Source organism: Hirundo rustica, chromosome 4, assembly GCF_015227805.2.
Source record: "Hirundo rustica isolate bHirRus1 chromosome 4, bHirRus1.pri.v3, whole genome shotgun sequence".
Classification (NCBI taxonomy): domain Eukaryota; kingdom Metazoa; phylum Chordata; class Aves; order Passeriformes; family Hirundinidae; genus Hirundo; species Hirundo rustica.
In genome coordinates, this window is record NC_053453.1 from 53,637,344 (window position 1) to 53,657,222 (window position 19,879).

The following is a 19,879-nucleotide window of genomic DNA, read 5'->3' on the forward strand; positions in this document are numbered from 1 at the left end:
CCCGCTCCACCACGAGCTCACCGCGCAGGGGCAAGAAAGGCGCGGGATGCGGAAGGAAGCGGAAAGAAGCGGAAGGCCCTCCCGGAGAAGGACACAGAGGGCAAGCGAGCGCGGGGCGGGGCACAGCGCCGGAAAGCAGCGGCTGCGCGGAAACTGGGCGAGCCGGTCCCTCCCGGCAGAACCGGTGTTATTGGCAGGTGAAGCCATTTCCGGTACAGAGAACTGATACTTCCGGTACAGAGTACGGGCACTTCCGGCGGGCGGCGAGCTGCGTGTCCTTTCAAAGGACATGGGGCCGCCCGGTGTGGCGCATGCGCAGTGCGCGACCACCGGGGCCGAGGAGTCGAGCCGGCGTGGAGTGCTGGCCAGTAATAAATATAAATGTAAAGACAGCAAGTACGGTTCCCTGCACTGTACTGTGAATAGCAGCTGATCTGGCAGCGCTTGGCCTGGCCCTTCTGCCTGGCCGAGCAGCGTGTGCGGCAGGCGGGCGGGGGCGGGGGGTGGTTGCTGGTGCTCTAGAAGTCGTTGGAGCATTCCATGAGAGCAAACTCCGGTTGTCCCCGCTTCCCGTGTGGCTCTGGTGATCTAGGCCAGCGCAATTGTGACACGCCTGTTTTCTCTGTGCTCCAGGAATCCTGGCAGGAGCAGCGCGGCTTCTCCCCCACTCGCTCCTTTTGCAGTTTCTTTTCCTGCTTTTCAGATCCCGAGCGACCTCGGGGAGCTTTGGGGAGCGCCTGTGTGAGGGGTGCCCGGTGAGGGTGTCAGCGGCGGGGTTTGGGGCTGGGGCTGGCCGGAGCCTGGCGATAAGAGTACAATGCAGCCCGTTCGGCCTTCTGGGCTCTGATGTGGAAACAGGCGTCTGAGCCCGGCGCTCCCGTGCTGGATTACTCATTTACAGTGCTACGGTTGACGAACTGCCCTGTTGTCACACCTAATGGCTTTTCCTGATGGATAGCCATTGTTTTGGGAAGGGCTTTTTGGTCATTAAAAGCACTTTTTGGCGCCTGAATGTAGTTCTTTTTTTAACTGTTACTGCCTTGCATCACAAAGCCCTTTTAAAGTGCCTTTCATAGAAAATTGCAACATCCTTCCCTTTGCTGTGTTCAGGCACGTTTTACACAGGTTATTTTAATCTTATGAGTCAGCCCTGCCTGTCACTATTCCTTTGATTTTTCTGAGAATCCTGAAGTCATCTCTAGGAGCCCTCCAGGTCATGTACGATCTGCATAGAAGGCACGCATCCCTCCATCCTCCCGCGGCGATGCCTCTGAGTGAGAGCTTTTGCAGGCTGATGTTTTACACAACCCCCTTTTGCTCAGGTTTCGGTCTGTCTGAGTCTTGTTTGTTTTCCGTTCTTTGGCAACACCCAGTGGTTAGCAAGGCCAGGATGAATGGAAGGCTGCACCTCTTTTCGGCCGGTTGCCAGCAATGGCGAGTGAACTCGTGCATAACAACAGTCCTGTCAGCGGTGACCTTGCTTTTATTTCTCACAGATTTAGGAGTCTCTTTCCCCTTTGGTACACCTGCTTCCCATATAACAAGGACCCAAAATTCAGTCAATGGAAAAAGAGATCGGAATCTGAAATATTTGCCCCCTGTAAGAGCGGCTAGATGATGTGTGAGGAACAAACTTTATCCCCTCGATTTATTTTTGGAATTTTAAGCTAGGTTTGGACTGAGTGAGGCGCTCAAAGTTGTAATTAACACCGCTCCAGAGGGAAAGTACTGGAGCTACAATTAGCTTGTAGCCGGTTGTGGAGAAAAGTGATGCGAGCCAGAGGCCTGGACGAGCACAGCTCGTGGGGTCAGAGTATGGCCCTGTGTTTGGCAGAGAGATGCGGGTCCCTGGTTTGGCACAGGGTGCAGTCCCAGGTTTGGCACAGAGGTGCAGTCCCAGGTTTGGCACAGAGGTGCAGTCCCAGGTTTGGTGCGGGGGTGCAGTCCCAGGTTTGGTGCAGGGGTGCAGTCCCAGGTTTGGCATGGGGGTGCAGTCCCAGGTTTGGTGCAGGGGTGCAGTCCCAGGTTTGGCATGGGGGTGCAGTCCCAGGTTTGGCAAGGGGGTGCAGTCCCAGGTTTGGCATGGGGGTGCAGTCCCAGGTTTGGCAAGGGGGTGCAGTCCCAGGTTTGGCATGGGGGTGCAGTCCCAGGTTTGGCACAGAGGTGCAGTCCCAGGTTTGGCAAGGGGGTGCAGTCCCAGGTTTGGCACGGGGGTGCAGTCCCAGGTTTGGCACAGAGGTGCAGTCCCAGGTTTGGCATGGGGGTGCAGTCCCAGGTTTGGCATGGGGGTGCAGTCCCAGGTTTGGTGCAGGGGTGCAGTCCCAGGTTTGGCACAGAGGTGCAGTCCCAGGTTTGGTGCGGGGGTGCAGTCCCAGGTTTGGCACGGGGGTGCAGTCCCAGGTTTGGTGCAGGGGTGCAGTCCCAGGTTTGGTGCGGGGGTGCAGTCCCAGGTTTGGTGCAGGGGTGCAGTCCCAGGTTTGGCACAGAGGTGCAGTCCCAGGTTTGGCACAGAGGTGCAGTCCCAGGTTTGGTGCGGGGGTGCAGTCCCAGGTTTGGTGCGGGGGTGCAGTCCCAGGTTTGGCACGGGGGTGCAGTCCCAGGTTTGGCGCAGGGGTGCAGTCCCAGGTTTGGCACAGAGGTGCAGTCCCAGGTTTGGCACGGGGGTGCAGTCCCAGGTTTGGCGCAGGGTGCAGTCCCAGGTTTGGCACAGAGGTGCAGTCCCAGGTTGTCAGGCCCCGCAGCAGCCGCCCGCAGAGGGCACCAGGAGGCTGGGGAGCGCCTGCCGGAGCAGCCCGAGCTCAGTGAACATTGCTGCTGCTGCTGCTTGTGCGCTGGGGGTGAATCCCAAACAGGCCAAGTCCGTCTCAGTCGGGAAGGAAATGCCTCACAGGAGTGGACGATCTGCCTGGGACAGAGGTTTTGCACCCACGAGGTTGTCTTCTGCCGGCCAGAAGCACCCTGTCACCCCCCTCTCTGTCCCAGTGTTTAGTTTCTCTGCCGTGTGTGTTTATGTGAACCCTGCGATGTTTTCAGATGTCCTTGTGTGTGCTTCCTCCTGGGTGGTCGGCTGTGGCCCAGGACGTGAGCTTCCCTCCTTTCCCCATCACATTCCGCTTTCATTGGCAAGATGTTCTGCCAGAGACCTTTCACTTTTCTGAAGCTTGGTGCTGTGGTGGTTTTTTTTGGGTTTTTGTTCTGTTTTTTTCCCTGCTCTCTCTGACTCCAGCAGCCAGTTCCTGGGGAGGTTGGCTCAGTTTTTGCTCTGCTACTTTCTCTTGGAACAAGCTGGCGGCACCTCTCCTGACATCGCCTGGGACCCTGCTCCTCCCTACGAAATCCTCTGGATTTGCAGCCCTGCCATTCCCTGACCTTGGCTAATCTCCTTCCTTTTGCAATACTTTTAAGCACCTTTCCCAGCAGAGGGTTGCAATTACAGAGGCAAGTATAGAGTTGCATACTTCTCTAGAGGGAGAGCAGGTTTGAGCTCCTTTAATCTAATAGGAAATGTCTCCTTCCCTTTCATATGCAGCACTTTCTTGTATGCAGTCATCCACCAGGATTGCTCCCTTCCATTTCTTTCAGCAGTTTCCCTTTCAGCTGTAAGAAGACCTGTCCCCGGTGATCAAAGGCATCCTTCTGCAGCTACAGGAGCAGAATGAGGAAACAGGATGCTGGATAAGGGATCAGAAAACCTGCTGGCTAGCTCTCTGCAATTAAGCATATCTTGAAGCAAGACTCAGGGAAATACCCAGCTGTGCGCTGCCTCAGTTTCTCTGGTTGTAAGCATGGGGGTATAATTTCATTTTCTTCCTTTGGGGAATTGCCTTGACCTCTGTACACCAATTTTCCTTACTGCATTGGTTCTGTCATTAGAGCAACTGGCTGGGTGAGACAAGTCAGAAGCAAATAGCAGAGTTAGAGGTGAGCTGTGCAGCTCCCTGTTTCCTTGTGTTCAAGCCTTACTTCCCAGCTCAAGGGGTGTCTTGATCCCTTGACTGAACAAGCAGCAGTGCCCTTCTGGACAGTGTAGGGAGTGAAAGTGTCTCCTTACACCCTGGGGAAGGCTCAAATGGCTTTGCTGATGTTGATAGTCTCTTTCCAACAAAGTCCAGGGCATTTGGGGTGTGTTCTGAGAATATGGGAATGCTCTTGCTGCTGAGGAACTGTATCTGCAGCAGGCAAAGATGAAACAAAACTGATGGGATGGAAGCCCTCGTTGTAGCTGTGGCTTGAGAGCTAGTAGATTTTGTAGCTGGAAGTTGAACAGGGAGAGGAAGACCTGCCATGTTAGAGCGCTGCTTGAATTTCTAAGGCTGGAGTACTGAGGGTCCTGAGCCCGCAAGGGGGAGCCTCGATGGAGTCATTGACAGCATTACTGATGAGATCAGCTCCAGCCTGGAACAGATCCATGACCAATACTGTGCACTCAGTGCTCAGGAGTCGGCAGAGGCACTGGAAAACGTGGACAGAGTCACCCATTCTGGCTTTACCCCTTGCTTGCAGTGTTGCAGCTGGCAGATGGAAGTGGCATGATTGGAGAGCACAAGTATTGGAGGGAAAAACGTTCAAGAGCCTGGATTTTGCTGAGATGTAGTTTGGCTGTAAAGAACAGCAGGAAGGAGGAGAAGAACCTTATTGCAAAGGCATTTTTCACTGGCACCTAAGCATGATCTGAGCAGAAATCAGCGACATGAAGCTAGGCATCCTGAAGCAAATCAGGGAGCCCTGCTGCAGCAAATCCCCAAGCCTGGATAATGAACACCTCCCTGCATTGCGGTGACAACGAAGTGTGACTTAGCGAAGCGTTTGCTGGGGCTGTTTAATGGAGTGCCTGCCCGGGGAGCTCAGAGATGCAGTCCTGTGCAGCCTCTCTTTTCCAATGCGGCTCAGAGAGGAGGCATTCCCGTTGCACAGTGCCCCCGTTCCAAATGCACGTGTACTCGGCTGTGCAGCTGGCTCAAGTGTGGCGTGATGAGCTTGAATAGATGGGTTTTGGCCCAGGCTTGAAAATCCCCCATTGCCAGCAATCCCGTTTTGGCTGCAGCTGCCTCAGGTTCCCTAGGAAACTCCAGTGCTGGTTTAAGTCCTGGCTGTGAAACAGCAGGAGTAGGCAGTCTGGCTTTTCTTCCTCCCTCCACGCCTGACTGCTCAGTCTCTGCCACTTGGCACTACCGCCAGTTTCTGCCCCGCTGCTGGTGCTGGTGGGGAGCAGCGGGGCAGAGTGATCCCAGTGCTTGGGCACGGTGGACGTGGAGCTAGGGTTATAAAGAAAACTGTGATCCAAGAGGAGGGGAGGGAGACGCTGAGTCTACATATGCAGATTTCCCAAGGGTGGATCTGGCTTTTCATAGGCTCCTTTCTAGTCCCTCTGGCTTCATCTGTCTTAGTAAGTGCAGGAGCAGGGCTGGGCCTGCGCATTGCCTCAGGATGATGGCTTATGTGGTGCAGTTGTTAGCACCCCCCCTGCCTTGGTTTTAAGCAAGGCCACAGTGCCCAGGCATGGCTGGGGGAGTGGGTGGGCTGGGGACAGTTCCCAACAGAACCCTGTTGCCTTGATTTTAACCCTGCAGATGGAAGCTCTTCTCTGCTCCTTGGCTTTACGGGCCAAGAGTGAAACAGCTACACCCTGAAAGCCCAGGTCCTTCAGAAGGCAGGTTTTGAAGTGCAGTCACCTGCAGCCTGTATATTTATCCCCTAATTTTCCAGTGTTTCCCTTGTCACAGATTAGGGAATGTCATGTAACAGGTTGTGGGTGAGTGTGTGCGATGGGAGTGTGTGTGCCAGACTGAAACTGGGAAATGCTCTGTCTGCTGGGTATGGCTGAAATGTGGGTTGTGACTCAGTGTCCAATACTCCATGCTATGCATCACTGGCTGCATTTGACCTTCTGTCATGTGGGGTGGGTAAGATATTAGGAGAAAATGTTGCTCAAGCAAAAGAGGTCAGTGTGGGGGCCTGCTCCTGGATGCAGGGATCAGACAGGCCTGGTCACACAAATATGTTCAATTTGCCCCTCTGGCTCTCCTGCCTGAGGCCAGCAGAGCAAGGAGCCCATGGAGCACCTACTTCTGCAAGAACTTCCCATGCACACACCTATGTGCTATTTCCCCTGCCTCCCCAAGCTACATCAGATTTAATAACTCAGGGAGCTGAACGGGGTAGAGCTCCTAAATCCTCTATTTAATATGCTGCTGACAGACCTGTCCCTCAGCCAGAAGATGGAGCAGGTGCATTTAACCAGCCTCTGCCTTGTCTCCACTTAGAGGGGCTGTGTTCAAGCAGCTCACTGTTCCCCTCAGCTCTGCAGGCTTTTCAAAGGCAGTGTCCATGTTCTGGACCTTGCTGAAACCATGTTGCACTTTTCCTGTCCCTGATGTGCAGCCCAAGCCGCCTCATCTTGGAGGGGGGGAGACGATCCTAGCAGAGGCTGTTCCTCTTTTTACAGAGGCTACTCCTCCTCAAACAGAGCAGCTTTGCATCTAGAGTAGCCTGGTTCCCAGCAGCGGTGCTCTGGCTGAATTTCAGGAGGAGGGTGTTTGCTGGGATTTGATAGGGTTAAAAGCTGTGGTGTCACAGCATGGTTCAAGAGTGGGCTATGAGACTTCTGACTGCTGTGCTTCTCCTGTTGGTGTCCAGAGCTAGCGTGAGGCACTCTTCAGCTCACCCTGAGCTGGCTCTCAGGGAAGCTGTGTCTCTGACAGAGCTGTTCAGGAAAGATTCCCACCCCTTTCCCAATGAGGCTGAGTGTATAATAGGGATGTTCCTCAGGGATGATGTTGTAAGCAGTGCTACGTGCATGTTCAGGACCAGAAAGCAGGTCTCCACTAGCTTTTCCCTGCTGTCCTGCAGCAGACGTGGATGTGTGTCCCATCTTGACAGAAGAGATAAGCTATCTGTGTGCAGATGGGAACTTGCCTGGCGGTTGCAGCCACCTGTTGTCCTCACATGGTGCTTATCAGATGTCCTAGCTTGGGAAGTCTGTTTGAGTCTGTTTGTTGGCAACGTGTTGGAGGCTATTCAGCCTTTGACATGATAAGATTAGTCTGGGCTGAGTCGCACTGAAGGCATTTAATTTCGAATACTCTTTTTTCCTCTCTGGAGCAAGCATCCTCCCATCCCGGAATCTGACTGCAATTAAAGCCTAGTGTTTATTTTGCTGCTGGAGGCTCTCTGGGAGGGAAGCTGCACAAAGAAACTTGGGGGCAGCTAGAGAGACACAGCCAGGTTCTGGCCCCTGTGTGTTGCCAATGGTGAGGAAAAAAAGGACAGCAGGAAAAGGCACAAACTGGAAGGAAGAGAAAGCAAGCCAGAGAGAACAAAGAGCTTGGCATGATTGCTGGGAATGTGAAATAAACATCCATTGTGCTCAAGTGAGGGCTTATGTACTACTGGCTACATGGGTCAGAAACAAGAGTAGAGGCTCATGGGTGCAGTCCAGAGAAGGGACAGGATGCCTATATGGGACAGGGTGTCCCTTAGTGCCCAGTGCTGGAAAGGGAGACGAGGTGTCCCATCAGGGATTCCCTGCTCTCTAGAGGAGATGGAATATCTCAGGGCAGTGGTGTGGCCCAGCTCTTTCCCTGTGTCTCACTCTGAAGGTCCATGGGTTCAGGTATTTCTGGTGCCCTTCCCTCTGTAAAGTGGAAGAAGAGGGATATGGATAGTCATTTGTGTGGATTTGGCCTTTTCTTAGATCTTCTTCAGATGCCTGCCGTTCCCTCTTTAGATGCCCATTTCCTGCACCGAGTCAGTCATTTGGGGATTTGGGCTCCTTTTTTTCTGCATCTGGTTTGGTTTTTACTGTTTCATTTTGCAGTGCCATCAAAGGGAGTTTGTTCAAGCTGATTTTGCAGCAACAGATAGTTTTGATTTGACAAGCCCTTCCTCTGCAGACCTCAGTCATGACCTTAGGTCCAGGCTGGGTTGCCCCTTCAGATGCTGTCAAAGCTGATGTGTGGTAAGGTGGCTTGCTGCTTCCCAGTGGAGATGAAGGACACTTGGCTTTAGTGATGTGAGCATGGGAGAACAGACTTTTCTTTTTGCTCCCCTTCTTTTCAGTCTGTGAGCTGTTAATTCTTGTGGCTTTTCAAAACTTGCTATTTCTCCCTTAGCATTTCTTTCTCTCTCTCTCTCTCTCTTTTTTTTTTTTTTTTTTTTTTTTTTTCCCAAGTGGATGAGCCACCCTTGGCATTGTGCCTCATGCGTGTGTGTGACTGAGATGGATTATGCTTGTTTGAAAGATTCCTGCAAGCCCTCAGAGTTGTCCAACCTGCCTGGGCTCAGCGCTGGAAGCCATGAGAAACACACTGAAAGCGAATCCTACAGAGTCATTGTCCCTGTGCAGGATGGAGACTTGGCAGTCACTCTCACTTCTTGCCCTTGCTGTGCTGTGGGGTTGAATCCAGGATGGCTGCTCTGTGGACAGAGGTCCCCAAGGACCTTTTGTATAATGGTGCAATGCTGCATTTCTTTTTTGCTTATTCTATTTCCAGCCAGCTGGTCTCATGCTGTCTGCGTTGTGGGAAATGGTCCCCTTGAAGTCATCGAAGTTGGGCTTGGGGCATCTTGGAAGTCCCATGGCTTCCACTGCAGGAAAGCTTCTGTTCTTTGAATGCCTCTGGTTTTCAGATTTAATTGGACCCACCCAAGGGCTGATTTTTTCCAGAGGCACTGAATGCCTCAGTACCTCCTGCTGATAGTAGATGGCATGATGAGAGATCAGCAGCTTTGATACTGCAGCTGTATCAGCTAGGGAAGCACAGCTTCCTTTTAGAGCAGGTTTGCAAAGTCATTTGATTTGATTTTGTGGCTGTGGAAACTTTAAGATGAGAATCCAAACAGGAGGACTTGATTTTGGATGTGAACTTGGGTGTCTGTGCCTCAGTTTCCTCATGTGAGGGAGCTGCCCTCTTCCTTGCTCAATGGTAAGATAAAACTGCTGTAGATGGTAATCTTTTGGTCTAAGACACAAGTGGACCATAAGACGTCATGAAGCTGATCCTTTGTGCAGGGCTCTTTGGAAGATCCTTTTCCCATTAAACTAATAATAACTCGTCTAGAAGATGCAGGTAAAGCTGGGTGATCCCAAAAGTCCCAGAGAGAGGGAAGCTGTGAGCTTTCTATTCATCTTCTCTTTTCCCATAGGGAAGCTTTCAACACAAGTGAATTTTTTATCTCTAGGCATGTTTTTGAAAGCCTTTCCCACAATCTGCATTCCTGGCATGCACCTGTGAATGAAAGAATTAGAGAAATGAAGTCTGGAAATGGAACTGGGGGCACATCATCAGTCCTCTGACCTCCCTTCTTCACCCCCTGCCAGTTGTCTTCATTCTCCTGCCCCTCAGCCAAGCTGGGGACCCAAAAGACATGACTCATCTGGCTGCTTGGGTTGATAAAAACGACCCCTTATGAACTAACTTCCTTGCAAATGAACAACCTTTCTCCCCTTCCCTATGCAAAACTCAGACCAAACAAAAATGTTTCCACGGGTTTCAGAGCTGCCTCAGAGAGATATCTCCTGAAAAGGTACAACGACATAACTTGGAAACCATCCATCAGAGCACATCTGAGCTCCCCCACGGAGATGGGAGATGCCAGCCACTGTGGCACCACCGCCCTTCTGATAGAGGAGGGAGAGAGATGGAGTCTGAGGCTGTACTTGTTCCCTATGCTCTTGATCTGCTCCACTGCTTGATGCACATTCCTTTCTCACCACTGCCCCTAGCCCCAAAGAAAGGTGTGGGTTTTCCATCACATTTTAGTTCTTCAGCTATCTTAGTCCTTCCTCCTCCTTTCCCCCCACATCGTTGAGAAGAGGAATTGCACCCTACAGCTGAAGAGGGGTGATGTTCATGGAGAGCCTACTGGATGATGATGGCCTCTAGTGTCTTGCTCTCTGGTTTAGATCATAGATGTTACATCCGTACTTTCTACAGGTGCTCTGGATGGTGCACTGTGAGAGAGCTGAGGCAGGAGGCGTGACAGGAGATTAACCTCTAGTCCTTTTATCCTTTCCATTTTACTTTATCTGAATGTGGAGACCATCGCTTTTACTAGAGTACCTTCCTACTCTGGGTAACATCTTAGGCAGGAGCTTAGTGCTCCTGGGCACTTTTTCCTTGTGCTCATCCTTGCTTTGGCTTCTCCTGCGTCTCCTGGACAATTCTCTCCTGTACACACCCTTCAGATCCACAGACCTGCTTACCCAGTTTCTTGGTTACCTCAGTGTTTGGCTGAGGTAAGTACACTTTGTTCTTTTGGTCCTCCTCTGTTAGGAAGCTGGCTGGCTTTCAGAACTCAGGGATCAGTTGACTGTAGGTTGCAGCACTCTCTGCTGAGACACCAATCAACACTTCTTGGCTAAAGGTGAAGCCAGTCCTATTCAGGAATTTCTGTACTAGCAGGTGGAGGACTGAGAATCTCCGTTAGGAAGTGGTGGAAGCTTCTTCTCAGTCTCCTGAGCCCTGGCCTCTGAAAATCCACCCCAGAGCCCTCTAAGGCAGGGGTCATTCCCCCCTAGGCTTAATGAAGGGAGGAAATCAAAGCAGAAGCAAAGCTTAATCACAACTGCCATGAGGAACCACAACCAGGGCCCAGATGAGGTCAGAGAACACAGTTTAAATCAGGTCACTGCTTGAGATTTATTGTGGGGAGTTTTTCTTTTTTCTTTACTCCCGCACTGAAATCTTTCCCCAGAGGCTATTCAAGGAAATAAATAGCCAGTGGAAAGGGACAATAGCTTGCTGTGGAGTACAAATTATATGAAGCAGTAGGAAATAATAGCAGAGTAAGCAGCTGCTACTCCGAGAAAGAATGCATGGTTGGTGTCTCCAGCTCCCTTTGCCTTGAGCAGACACTGATGCCTGGTCCAAGGCACAGGCTCCCTTGGTGCTTGGAGTGCAATATTAGAGAGGCACATTATCTGTGTTGCAGTGTCATTCGCCAGTGCCACTTCTTTGGTGCCTAGTTAGCACCAAGCTTTCCATAAGGGTGCTAAAGGGATCTCTCCCCTCTTCTTGCAGAGCTTGGCTGGTGTGGGGACAGTGGCACATGCATCCATGCACCTAGAATGGCTGCCTTGCCTTCCTCTATCTTCCTCATGCCTTCTGGATTGAGCATTATCTCTGGTGGTGACCTGTGTCAGTCCTGCAGGGGACTGTTCTTAGCTCACATTGTCGAGAGAGAATGTGTTGGCCGCCCTCCTCTCTGAGCCCCTTGCAGCCCTTCCTCAGAATACTGTTGAGAGAGATGGTGGGGATGATTTTGGCATGTTGGTGTGGATTCTAGGGGCTGTCTCTGCCACAAAAGGCACTGAGAATCCTCTAACCACTGAGTCTACCTTTGCTGGGAAGTGGGGAAGTCTGTGGTTTTCCTCAGGGCTTCACACCTAGCTGGCTTATCTCCTGCCCAAATAAGAAAATAAAAAATACCGCTGCCAGCAACGATGATGCTGCCAAGGATCTTGGCAGCCTGCTGGGAGGGTTGCATTCAGTCTGTTCTCAACAGCTGTGTGGGTGCCCTGTTGTAGTGGTGGCAGCTCTAGGCTATGGTACATCAGGTGCTGCTCTCTGGAGGCACCCCAAGGGTCCTGAGATCCCGTTAGTGCTCCTGAGATCACTGAGGTGGCCTGAGATCACCTCAGGACTAGCAGGAAGGCTGGGAAAGATTGTTGACCCCAAAATCTACCATGTGGGATCTCTGCAAATAGAGCTGCTGCATTTTACAGGGTGAAAGCACTCTGCAGAGGACCTGCAATTCCATCCTTCTGGCCGAAAGCCAACATGCTTGCATTAGGTTCTTCCCTCCTTAAAATATGTTTGGGTTTTTTTGTTTTCTCCATGCAAAATTGCAGGCCTGCCTGCTCCCTGTTGGAAGCTTGCCCTGCCCTTTGGGTCGCATGCGGCCCCCACCCTCACACCAAGTGACTACTTATTGGGTCTTTGCTGTCCCTCTGGGAACACAACAAATGCTCCTCTGGTCACAGTGATGTGAACGTGGGTGTCCCATACCAGTACAAGCCAACTGCCCTCTGGCCTAGGTGAAAATCTTGGGGGCTCTGGAGGGGTACTTCCAATCAGGTATCCTATTTATAGGATCATCTCTCTGGGGAGTGAAGGGTTCCTGGATCCTTTGCACCAGTGGCTGCCAGCTTCCACAGCTGTTGTTTATGCTTTCCTTACTGCACAGATCTTCCACCTCTTTTGCAGATGCTCTTTAGCCGGATTTCCTCTTTCTTTGGGATTTACATTCCCATGCTATCGTTTCCCCAGGCTTTCTTCTTTGCAGTGTCAACAGGGAGGTATCAGCCTGCACCCGTCACTCTCCTTTCATCAACCCAATTGCCACCTCCAAAATTTTCCAACTGCAGTGGAGAATTTTGACTCTTCTGGGGTCCCTAAAGTCTCATCCCCTGCCAGTGTGGGGAGCACATACCCCTGCATGAGGGAGACCATCTGCACTGGCTGGTGTCTGACCATATGGAGGCTCAGCTCTGCAGATGAAGGAAGTCGCCAATGCTGGCAGAGCTGCTGCCTGGCTTCCCACTATTGTTCCCTGTGGCAAATAAAAGGGGGTGAACGCCCCTGCTGAGCATTGTAGGAGGGGGTAAATGTTATCTTGATAAATCTCATGGCCCTTCTCTGAGTAGCTCATGCCTCTTTCCTGCTTGTCTCCCTCTCTGCATATGCTCACATCTGTGGTATTGTGGCTCTGCACTCAACTCTCTGCATGGGTAGTTTTACTCCTCCCTCAGACAGAATCACAGACTGGGTCAGGTTGGAAGGTCCCACAAGGGGTCATCTGACCCAGACTCCCTTCTCTAGTGGGCACATTGCACAGGGCTGCCTACTGATGGTTCTGGAATATCTCCTGTGAGGGAGACTCCACAACCTCTTTTGGCAATCTGTTCCACTGTGCAGTCACCTGCACTTCCTCAGGTTCAGGTGGAACTTCCTGTGTATCAGTTTCTGCCTGTTGCCTCTTGTCCTGTTGCTTGGCACCACTGAGAAGAGCCTGGCTCCATCCATCTGACACCCTCCCCTTAGATACTGATAGACATTGGTGAGGTCCCTCCTCAGTTGTCTCTTCTCAAGACTGAACAGGCCCAACTTCTTCAGCCTTTCCTCATAAGAGAGATTCTCCAGTTCCTTCATCATCCCTGCAGCCCTCTGCTGGACCACCTCCAGGAGCTCCATGTCTCACTTGTACTATCGAGGACCCCAGAACTGGACACAATAGGAGACACATGCTGCTCTCTCTCAGGCAGCTGTAAGGAAAAGGTTATTAATTTGCAGTATATGCCTTAAACAAGGGCTTGGTGGTGAACTTGTTGCAGAAAAAAGGTCGTGAGTGCCTATGCACAACCCACGAAGGAAGCAAGGTTTTGGTTTTGGCTTTGCAGTTCAGATCAAAGTTCAACTGTGGTGTGTTAGATAAGAGGTGAACTGTTGTGCCAGTGCAAGAAGTGGGGTCACAAATAGGACACTTGGGTTTTGAGATACTTGTCTCACAAAACCCCCAGAACAAGGTCACCCCTCGGTGACCACTGAAGTAAGATCTGAGTATGCGCGATGGCAGAACCATGTCTACTCTGACCTCACGTGTTAAGGAGGAACTGAAAGTCACTTCTGCCTCTACTTTTTACCCAAATAAGCAACTGCATTAGAATTATTGAGGAAATAAAGTGAACTGGGTGAGACCCTACCACCAAGAAGCCCAAGGCACAGAAGGACCAGTGGGAGGCTGCTATATCCATGGAGGTGACTACCTTCTACTTGCCCTATCTTTCTTCTTCTCCCCCTCTCTCTTTCTCTCTCCCTTTCTCTTTCTCTCTCCCTTTCTCTTTTCCATATAAGATTAAATTTATAAAATAAAGTCAGCATTGTTGAACTAGCATTTAGTCTCCTTTGCACCTTAATTTGGGCAGAGGACTTCAACAGCGAATTGTGACATTTTAATTGGCATTACCGTTCTCTGACCCAAAGTGCCAAAGTGCCGTTTAACAGTTCCAAACTTTTACTGTTCTCTCCATCTGGTGGGAGATTCACCTTCTGATGGAGATCAACCAAATTTTACTGTTACTTTTATTGTCCCTCTGTGGGTGACAGCTTTCTCCTGCCTGGTGTGCCCACATTGTCTCCATCTGAGGGAGACCAAAGGAAAAACGGTTACCAAGGGTGACCACTGTAATGCTAAAGTTTTACTCTCTCCTGGAGAAGTTTGGTAGTTGCCTCTCTCCTCCAGGGTTGGAATGGGCATAAACTAATTGTGATAATGTACAGGCAATAGCTGGTCACATTACTAGTTTGCAGGTTGAATGAAAAATGGGATGAGGAAAAGGTAAGTTGCCCGTTTAAGGTAAGAAGGTAAGTTATTTGTGCAGTTTTTGGAGGTTGTTTATCTTGTGTGCAAAAGGAAATCAAAAGCTTCCTGCCACCTGAAAAGAGTTGCAGATATAAAATTTATGATTTTGAAGTCAGAAAATTAGGTTCTTAGAACTGTCTTTTGAGAAAGATACCCAGGAGAAATCGTAAAAACTAGTAGGTATTCTTTTAAATAAAAATGAGCGATTAGAAAAACTACTGTCTGCAGCTGAAAGATGAGAAAAACAGATGCAGAAAAATCTAGGTAAATTACTTGATAAAATCCCGCATGAATCATGCTCTAATTCAGTCCGGCACATCTATAGGGTGGTATATTGTGAGGATCCTGAAACAGGGGATGGGGACATTTGGTACAATGATGATGATTTAGAGGCAGATTCTGACCCTACCCCAAAAGTGGTAAAAGTTCAGCCTTTAATTGAAACTGAAACTGCAGGCGAGGGGGCTGGAGAAACCCTCACTACTGTTCCCTGCAGAGTAAGACACATTGCTGAAAGAACATTCTAGATGTTCAGGGGAATACAAAACTGAATACAAGATTCCCTTATGGGCAGAGATCAGATCTTGCTGAATAAGGAAGAGACAGAAAGATTCTGGAACATGGAGTATTTTTAACTACTACCCTAGGTAACCGTAACTACTCATTGACTATGAGAGCTGCATGCTGGGCTCGGGGCATAGGCTCACAGGACACAGGAAAGCCTACTGCTGTTAAAATCTACAGGATTCTCAGATCTGGCAGCCTCTGTGCAAAAGGCAGCCTGTGCTTAAGCAATGTATGAAAGACATCAATTAAGGCAATTCCTGACCGTAGCTCCTGTCAATCCAGCCAGATTAACTCCTCCCCTTCAACGGCCTTCCAGATAGGCTGAAAATGTTTGTGTCTAATGTCCAAGATCCCATACAAATGGATGGCACCATGAATATTGCTGCAGCAGTGGCATAACCACCTAGAGACCAAATTCACATACCTACCTGGTATGACCTCACCCAGGAAATAGGGAATTATGGGATGGGTTGGAGCAGCCTCTGGGAAGCCCCCTGAACCCCCGTGGTGAGTCTGTCATATTTACACCAGCAGAACAAAGACAAAATCTAAACCAAGACTTGATTAGATTAACAATACCCGTTGCTGTCTGTGTTACGCTTGGGAAGTGAAAGATAGTTCTGGAAAAATCCATCAAATTAGTATCGGACAATGTCCTCCTATTAAGCCACTGTGCACTGGTTAGGCAGAGACTGAGTGATTCTGTTTTATGGTTTTTCCAGGTTATAGGTATCCTGCATGTTAGAAACTGCACACAGAGATGAGGATTCTCCTATTCCAACTCTGAACATCCACAGGGGTTTTTTGCTTTTGGATGTACTATGTTTTGGGGGTTTTAATTTGTGTATGTATCTGTAAGTTTTGTTTACAAATTTAACCAAGTAATGAAGGTTAACAAGTATGCATTTACAAATGGTGTTGGAAAGATATGCCTTGGTTTTATATGTTTATACTTAACGAAAGTAAGCAATTACTGCTTGTTTGCTTTTGCCTAAATATGTAGAAGACTCCCTTCTCATGGGTATATTTACTGAGACTGGAATATCCATGATACCTTCTGGATAGCAAATCCTTACTCCCCAGATAAAAAGTGAGTTACTGTGCTAATTTTGCTGCAATATTTGAGAAGGGGACCCTGGGCTCTGTGCTATCCCTGGATGGCAGGGGAGCAGTGTGATGTGAAGGTGTGTACAGGTGTGCCGTGGACACAGCAGTGTGGTGGGAAATAGACCCAATGCCAGAAAACACCATCCCCAGCACTGGTTCCTGCTCGTTCCATGCTCAGCCCATAGAGCTTTCACCAACAGTTTCAGCATCCTCCATAGCAAACAAATTTCCCAAGCCTACTGGACTTTATGACCCCTTGCTCATGGGAAACACCTCCAGGGGAGGGGTGCTTATCAGCACTTACTTTTCCTTTCTTCAGGATGTTTTAAGGAAGTGTAGAAGCTGTCTCCCAGCTGTCTGTGCAGCAGCAGGATGACTGCATTCAGGTGGTCTCTGCAGGGCTTGGGAGGGACACTGAGGGTCTACTGGTATCCTGAGCCTTGACCTCCTCCTCCTCTGTCTCCCTTTTCCACTTGGCTTTCGGGGCCTTACAAATCAGGGACACTGTCTACTGACTTACATCGTAGCTCTTACCTGGGAAGGAGACAGCAGGGGTGATACTCCTCTGTGCGGACAACACTGCCGCATCTATGGGTTAGGGAGGGTGGGACTATTGAACCTGATGTGGCCTGGTTTGTGACTCCTCAAGATAAAAATTTGGGTCTAGATGGGGCTGGGATCGGAGGTTGCAGAGAGCTCCCACATATGGGTACTGCGATCCACACAGCTGAATCTAGAGCCACAAGAAGGGAAGGAACTTGGAAGCCACTGTGTCACTCCTGCAAAGGACACTCCACAGCTCGTGCCATCTAGAGGGGATGTATTGGTTGCCCTCTCTTCCAAGGACCTTTGAGCCCATCCTCAGAGCACTGTAGGGGAATGATGGTGGAAACCATTTTCGTGTGCTGGTATGGATTTTGGAGCTGCCCCTTGCCACAAAAGGAAGGAGCTGGGATGTTCTTTTGGGTGAGCTGTTACACACGGGAAAGAAGTGAACGCGGTGGTCACACCTCCTTGGTAACCTGGGATGATGCTTGTCCTATGTCATGTCTAAAGTAGCACCCCTAAGGGCTGTGTGTGATAGTCCTTCCACTGGGAGCCCACCAAGGAGGCTGGGACTTGCTTTTATTTCCTGGAATCCCTTGTAAGAAGTGGGAAACTCTTACCTTGGATCAAAGTCTTCTGGCTTAATAGCAGCCGTTGGCGCTTTGCAGAGGCAGGGGTCATGTTAATATGTAAGCCACTGGGAAGTTTAGGGTTGTAAGGCTTCATGTGCAAAGCATTTCTGAGATAAGCTGCTGGTGTCTCCCTGCCTGGTTACTCTGCCTTCTGGGGAAGATGCCTGTAAGGGCTGCTGCTCCTGTCTTCTGTCACCCAGGGTCCTCAGCTCAGCAAAACTGAGTGAGACTGGCAAGTCATAGCCACTCTCACCACTTGCATTTCTTGGGCAGCATCGGCTTTTCACCAAACCCTGGGCAGTGCCCCTCTGCTTTAACCCTCTTTGTATCTCTGCTGTCCTGCTTTCTTCTCCTGCTGCTGAGGACAAGCCTGTTTTCCCTTCCTCTCTCTCTGATACCTCTTCTCTCTTGTGGGCTTCACCCAACCCACTCTTCTCTCACTGAATGAGAAGTTCCTGCAAGACCTGCACTGAGGGGGGTTTTGGTCATGAGAGGAGCACCAGCTGACAGCAATATCCTGGGTGGGATGTCTCCAAGCAGCCTCTCAGTTGCAGTGGCAAGTCAGGCAGAATGGCTGAAGGAGCCACACAGACTATTTTTCTCTGCCTTAGGGAAACATTGAAATCTTAAACTTGGGTATGAAGCCTGGGAACACCCTGAAGGTGAAGGGCAAAATATCTGCTGATGCACTTGGGTAAGTACAGAGAAACCAACTTGGCATGCCAGGGTTGAAGGTGGGCTGTAGAGGAAGGTGGTTTTCCAAGGTCGCCAGATACAAAATAGCACATTGTTATGCCACCTGCAACACTGACAGAGGATCTGGGTGCTAAGATGTGTGTTGTATGTGAAGTCTTCCAAGACCCTCTCCTGTCCAAGCATATGACTTTCCTCATGCTCGTTTACAGCTTCAGCATCAATCTTGGCAGCAGCTCAAGAGATCTGGCATTTCACTTCAATCCCCGCTTCAATGAGTCTGTCATCGTCTGTAACTCCAAGTACTCCGATTCCTGGCAGACAGAACAACGTGACTGCCACCTCCCTTTCTTCAGGGGCTGCACTGTCAAGGTAAGGGGTCTGTGCCAGCATGGGGTTATGGGGTATGTGTGGTGTGGTGTGTGGAGGGGTTTGGGGTGTGTGGGGAATGTGTGGTGAGAGGAAGCCCCTGATCAGCAGATTCCCATACTATAATTTTCCCGGTCCTAACCCAATACCTCCTGCTCCCTCACAATGGCCCCTCATCACCTGGGTTTTTGATCCTGAATGCCATTTCCACCCCTCATTCAAAACTGCAATGCTGTTTCTGGGAATTCTATGTGAGTTCTGTCTGTCTCATGCTTTGTAAGTGCTTCCTGGCCCCTCCCTCTGCCCAGCAGGTGAGTGTACCTGGGGCATGTGTGAAAGTAAAGGGAGTCTCCGAGAAGCAGGATCTTGCTGCTGTCTACCTTATTTCTCTTCCTCCCTTCTATGTAAACACGGGCTTTAAGGCAACCCAGAGTTCAGAGCGATGTCCAAAAGCCTATCCCTCAACTCTTCTGTCCTTATTACTCCTGGACCCATGCTGCCAATCTGTCCTTTCTCTCTTCCTACCAAGGCATGCTGTCCTAGTTGCTGCCTCGTCTTATCTGACGTCCCAAGTCATTACCAGGGCTGCATTTAGGAATAGTCCAGTTCCTATAGCTGTGGAGAGAAAGCTTGTTTCCTCAGACAGAACTGGCTCTTGCAGTGAGGTGATGGCTTTGGGGAGTATTCCCTTTAGTTTGCAATGACCAGTGATGCATTCTTGACCTATCTGCTTGTGCATGCTTATCGGCAAAGCTCCTTTTTCTGAGTCCTGGTGAGCTGCTGAGGGCATTGTGGGGTCAGGTTTATTCTGCCCTATTCAGAGCAGAACAGTGGTGTACACATTCCATATGCTCCATAAAGACATGTAAAGACATACATGGGTTTAGCTGCTCTGAGTTTACAATCTGAGTAGCTGAAATGGCCTCGGGAGAGATCCTGTCCCCAAACATACTGTGTATTCCTGCTTAGACCTTGATATCAACTGCTCATTTCCTGAATCACCCTCACCTCAACCTCCAGCACCTTGCTTAAGGTTGCAGTGAACAGGTCTGACCCACCTATGTAACAGTCAGGCCTTCTGCCTGGATGCTGACCTCTGAATACCCTCCTTGCCCCCAGTTCCTGCCCTTCTTTCTCTTTTTTCTCCCAGTTCTTCATTGAAATGCTATCAGACAGATTCCGTGTGAAACTGCCGGATGGTTATGAAGTGTACTTCCCTAACCGGCATGGCTACCACAAGATCAACTACATAAGCATCGCAGGAGGCTTAAAGATGATCTCCCTCAAGCTGAGCTGATGGGCACCACTTCCTAGCTCTAATAAAAACCCAAGCCAGTGGAAGACTGCTTGTTCCAGCTGCTTTGTTTCTGTGAGAGCTCCATGTCTCTGTGCAAGCCACTGACAGAGCACCAATAGGAAAGAAGCCATTACCTGGATAATGCCAGGTACCTTCCAGGTCAGAACAGGCTGTGGGGTTGAAGGAATAGTAGGTAGGCCAAAGCAGGCTGTCGGTGGGGTTCAGGATGAGGACACTATATGATTGCTTGGGAAATGGTTGTGTAATCTTTTTGCAATGCTCCATTTCTTCCTGCAGCTGAGCTTTT

General features: G+C 50.1%; 1 protein-coding gene across 2 annotated transcripts; it reads left to right on the plus strand.

The window, feature by feature from the left end:
* Nucleotides 1-7: 7 nt before the first annotated feature.
* On the plus strand, nt 8-19,626 carry LGALS2 (galectin 2). Of its 2 annotated transcripts, none has more exons than XM_058420319.1 (4): nt 8-197; nt 17,825-17,907; nt 18,119-18,278; nt 19,426-19,626. In XM_058420319.1, the coding sequence occupies exons 2-4, from the start codon at nt 17,852-17,854 to the stop codon at nt 19,570-19,572; spliced, it is 363 nt and encodes a 120-aa protein (XP_058276302.1). In that variant the 5' UTR covers nt 8-197; nt 17,825-17,851; the 3' UTR covers nt 19,573-19,626. The 2 variants fall into 2 exon arrangements, with proteins under 2 accessions (XP_058276302.1, XP_039918344.1); XM_040062410.1 differs by lacking the exon at nt 8-197 and adding an exon at nt 13,655-13,757.
* Nucleotides 19,627-19,879: the final 253 nt, after the last annotated feature.